At 35.8% G+C, this 4,349-nt stretch overlaps 1 protein-coding gene across 1 annotated transcript; it reads left to right on the top strand.

The window, feature by feature from the left end:
• Positions 1 to 2,369: 2,369 nt before the first annotated feature.
• On the top strand, positions 2,370 to 4,092 carry LOC149150653 (uncharacterized protein At4g19900-like). The gene has a single exon (XM_089443223.1). The coding sequence runs from the start codon at positions 2,595 to 2,597 to the stop codon at positions 3,930 to 3,932; it is 1,338 nt and encodes a 445-aa protein (XP_089299349.1). The 5' UTR covers positions 2,370 to 2,594; the 3' UTR covers positions 3,933 to 4,092.
• The last annotated feature ends 257 nt before the right edge of the window (positions 4,093 to 4,349 follow it).

Here is a 4,349-nt window from a genome sequence, read left to right as displayed (position 1 = left end):
AAAAATTAACAATTCCTATGGATTCATAGTCCACAGGTTCAGGGATGTGTTAAGTTGCAGCTTTGTTGCATCAAGTGGTTATCTATATTTCTAATGAGTCCTGAATATGATAAAGAGTTGTAAAATTGCTAGGAAATCATTAGCAATATTTCTAGAGTATTTAAAATCGAATAAGATAAATATATACAAAGCCCTAATCACAAGGGGAAAAAGGTGTTATATAAATAGAAAGTAAGAGAAGTTTGTGCATCTAAAGTACATCTTAGGAAATTTAATTTGTAAAACTAAATAAAACAATATGATTCCCCTAAGAGGATAGAATTAATACCCTAGAAATGTTTATGAATTCCATAATGTCTTGGGAAACATTCAAATCATTTTTACAAAGAAAGAAAGATTTTCAATAAATGATATCGAATTTGGGGTAAGCAACTCCCAAAATAAAAATCTAAGGACAATGTATGCTACTAAGTAAAAATATTAAAAAATTGAGGGCCTATCTTCATCTCTCACATCCATAAACTCTTCAATTTAGCAATATAGTAGAGCTTCCCTAAACCTTAGACTCAAAACCTCATCATAGCTAATTTAAAAAATGGAGATAAAATCGATCCCTTCAATTATGGGACCATTATGATTAGCCCTTTTTTAGCCAAGTTGTATGGAAATATTTTGAAAAATAAAATCAATATATGGTAAGAAAGACATGACAAGGCAAAATTTACTAGTTATTATTCAACCATGGACTACCTTATCATGATTCAGATCATTTTCAAGGACTTTTTTCATAATAACCAAGCTCCTACGTTATTTCAATGGCTTTAGAAATATATTTTGGCATAGTTCTCGTGACTATTTTGGAATAGTGTAGAACAATACAGGTTCCTTTTGACTTGAGAGTTGTTGCATTAAGGTTGTAGGAGAATATTATTTCATATTTAAGCACGTTTGATGTTGCATTTTTAAGGATTAAATATGGATATATTTATTAAATCTAGGGTTAACTGTAAAACATAAAGCTTTACTTAAAACTATATTATATTTTCTAAATCCAAGGTCAATGGTGAAAAAAAATTCTCAGTTTGATGTTGCTTTTTAAGATTAGGATAAATATGGATATATTTATTAAATCTAGGGTTAACTGTAAAACATAAAGCTTTAGTTAAAACTATATCATATTTTCTAAATCCAAGGTCAATGGTGAAAAAACACTCTCAATTTTGTAAAGACAGGTGAAAATAAATTTTAATTTTTAGATATATTAGTTTTTCATATAAAATTGAAAGTAGGAATGGGTCATGTGCATCCCTTATCAACTCATGAGGAGTTTATATAAAGCTTTATTAAAAAAAACATGGAAGCTTATAAGTTTTCTAAATTTATTTTAAATTTGACCAAAAGTCTTTTGGCTTAAGCTATGATAGCATAACTGAAAATAAACATTGCTAACAAACTAATTCTCATGAGCTTCATACTGAAACTAGGTGTTGGTCAATTCCCAAACTCCATGGGATAAAAGAGTTTACCACCCAAATAAGATTGATGATGAAAAACATTTTCTCTTAAATTATCCCTTTTACATTTATATTTGATTTAATTTTCTAAACAATTATTACAAACACTTTTTTTTCTTATTTTTAAACCTAAAATAAAAGTGTTTTTCTTATTTTTAAACCTAAAAATAACATATTAACGAATTTTGATTAACCTCTTATTTTTTAAGATATATCTAATAAAAACTAATCATGTAATTGATTTAATTATTCAAAAAAAATTGTAAATACAATTTAAACTACAAAATATTATAAAAATCATAATTCCATGAAATACGATTTAAACCACCTACAATATTATCAAAATTCACAATTCCATAAAAAGGTCCAAAATGTCAACCAAACATCAGAAAGTAAAACCATTAATAATAATGCTGTGTGGATGATCAAAGTTAACATGTAATTTCAAATCATAGTCAAGAAAACCATTAATAATAATGCTGTGTGGATGATCAAAGTTAACATGTAATTTCAAATCATAGTCAAGAATGACTATCGTCACCATGTCACTATGATGACCAGTTCTACCATTAAAAAACCTAACGCCATATAGAGATGTTTGGTCACCTTTGGAAAAAAAGCCATAAATCTACATCAACGATGCGTAACCATTTTGCCACGTTTTGAAAGGAAGTCCATGGATCTAACATCATCGATGAGGTAACCATGAACATTCTGTGTTGAACATAGCCCCTGTGTATGGTCGGACACCACGACACGATAAGTAGAGACCTGCGTTCTATAGATTTAAATTACCATGGACGTGGGATATTTTGACAGAGATTCATTTGAGCCATTCAGATTATATTAGTTGCGACTGGGAGTTAAATGACAGTCGCATCCCGCCTGAAAGGGTCAAGTCGTCGACGGCGTTGATTGATGGTTATTAGTCGGAAGACTGGGCAAGAGGAAGCAACGAATATGGAATAAGTCACATTGGCCGTCAGAGGAAAGAGCAAGAAAGAGAAGAGGAAGCAACCGATATGGCTATAATTTGCATTGGCATGAGCAGTCTGTGCATGAAAAGGAAAGAACAGAAATATGTTTTTGTTTTGGAAGACTTCAACCCACCTGCAAGAGGAAACAATTGTTCCCAAAACCAATAAAGCCAAGATCTTGATAAAGAGCCAGAAAATGTTGAAATCCCACTTCCAGCTAATTTCTTCTTCTCTGCTACTTTTACTGCCACTGGTTGTCATTCTCCAATACTTTCTAGCCTTCCATGCCTCTCTCACCTCAATTCCCAAATTTTATATGCCCAATCATGTCTCCTCTGTAACCCTAAACATAGAACCCAACGCCTCACTAGAAGAGATTCGACATGACCTTCAACTATCTGTCAACGGCAGCGCAGTGTCGAAACCCGTAAGGAATGTCCCCAGTTTAGAGCACGCACCGCTTCACATGAACCGGCAGGGGAGAATCAAGTGGTTCAAGGATAGCCTCCCAAGCTTCCAAATCCTTCACTCGGATTCGGTATCGGCTCAATTCTCTGCCAAAGTTGACGTCTTCTTCAAGCCCTGCAAGCTCCGCTTCTTCATCACGTGGATATCGGAGCTCGAATCCTTCGGCTATCGTGAGAAGGTATCCATGGAGAGCGTATTCAAGTGGAATCCATCGTGCTGCCTGCTCGTCATCTCCCGCACTATGGACTCGGCGGCGGGAGATGAGATTCTTCGACCTTTTAGAAGCCGAGGGTTTCGTGTCATGGCGGCGGCGCCCGATCTCCGCTACCTCTTCAAGAATACCCCGGCGGAGCAATGGCTGAGAAAGGTTGAGAACGGTGATATCGATCCCGGGAAAGTCCCGTTCGCACAGAATCTGTCCAACATCCTCCGCCTCGCCATTCTTTACAAGTACGGCGGCGTCTACATCGACACGGACATGATACTTCTGAGAAGCTTCTCCGACCTAAAAAACGCCATCGGAGCGCAGAGCGCAGATACCCAAAGTGGGCAGTGGAATCGGCTGAATAATGCAGTTTTGGCGTTCGATAAAGAGCATCCTCTGCTGTTGAAGTTCATAAAGGAGTTTGTGCTCACGTTCGACGGTAACAGATGGGGGCACAACGGCCCTTACCTCGTCAGTCGAGTTGTCACCCGTCTTGCCAAACGGACTCACCATGACTTCAAAATCATGGCACCCATTGCATTTTATCCGGTGGATTGGCTTCACATTTCCAGTTATTTTATGAGTCCCAGTGACAAGGAACATGTAAAGTGGAGAAACACGAAGTTTATTCAGATGGAGAAGGAAACTTATGCTATTCATTTGTGGAACAAGCAGAGCAGAGGGCTAAACATAGAGACAGGGAGCATTATGCATCATGTCTTCAATAACAACTGTATTTTCTGCCTGTCTGTACAAAGAAGGGCGTGAAGGAAAAAAGGGGCGAGAAGGTGCTGTTCTCCTCCTCTTGTACAGTGTACTGTGTATTATGTACGGCATGAAAGTTTGATCATAGGAATCATTTTTTTTCCCTTTATTTCAAAATTATCCATTAAGGAAAGAGACCAAATCTATCCCACAGGGATAAAGATCAAACTCCTTTCCTATGCCACTGGCAAACAAAATTGATTAAATTCCAATTTCCCTGAAAAATTTATTGATGTAAGAATTTATTTCCTGAGATTCATATATTTGTAATTTTTTTTGGAAGTTTTCCTAGTTTAATTTTTCTAAAATCTGGCAGGAATTTATTGATATCACAAGTTTGATGGGTAACACTGACACAATTGAAGTACCATAAGGTTTTTCAGATACTAAATCCATATATACAATCAAAAAACCAATTTA

Source organism: Pinus tabuliformis, chromosome 9 (genome assembly GCF_031772625.1).
Source record: "Pinus tabuliformis cultivar Carrire ecotype Pingquan chromosome 9, CPIR1, whole genome shotgun sequence".
NCBI classification, from domain to species: domain Eukaryota; kingdom Viridiplantae; phylum Streptophyta; class Pinopsida; order Pinales; family Pinaceae; genus Pinus; species Pinus tabuliformis.
Note: the sequence above shows the minus strand (reverse complement) of the source record. Positions and strands in the feature narration are given on the sequence as shown.

Bases quoted from the DNA above. Each gene is read 5' to 3' on its own strand.
- LOC149150653 (XM_089443223.1), top strand. From the start codon at position 2,595: ATGTTTTTGTTTTGGAAGACTTCAACCCACCTGCAAGAGGAAACAATT.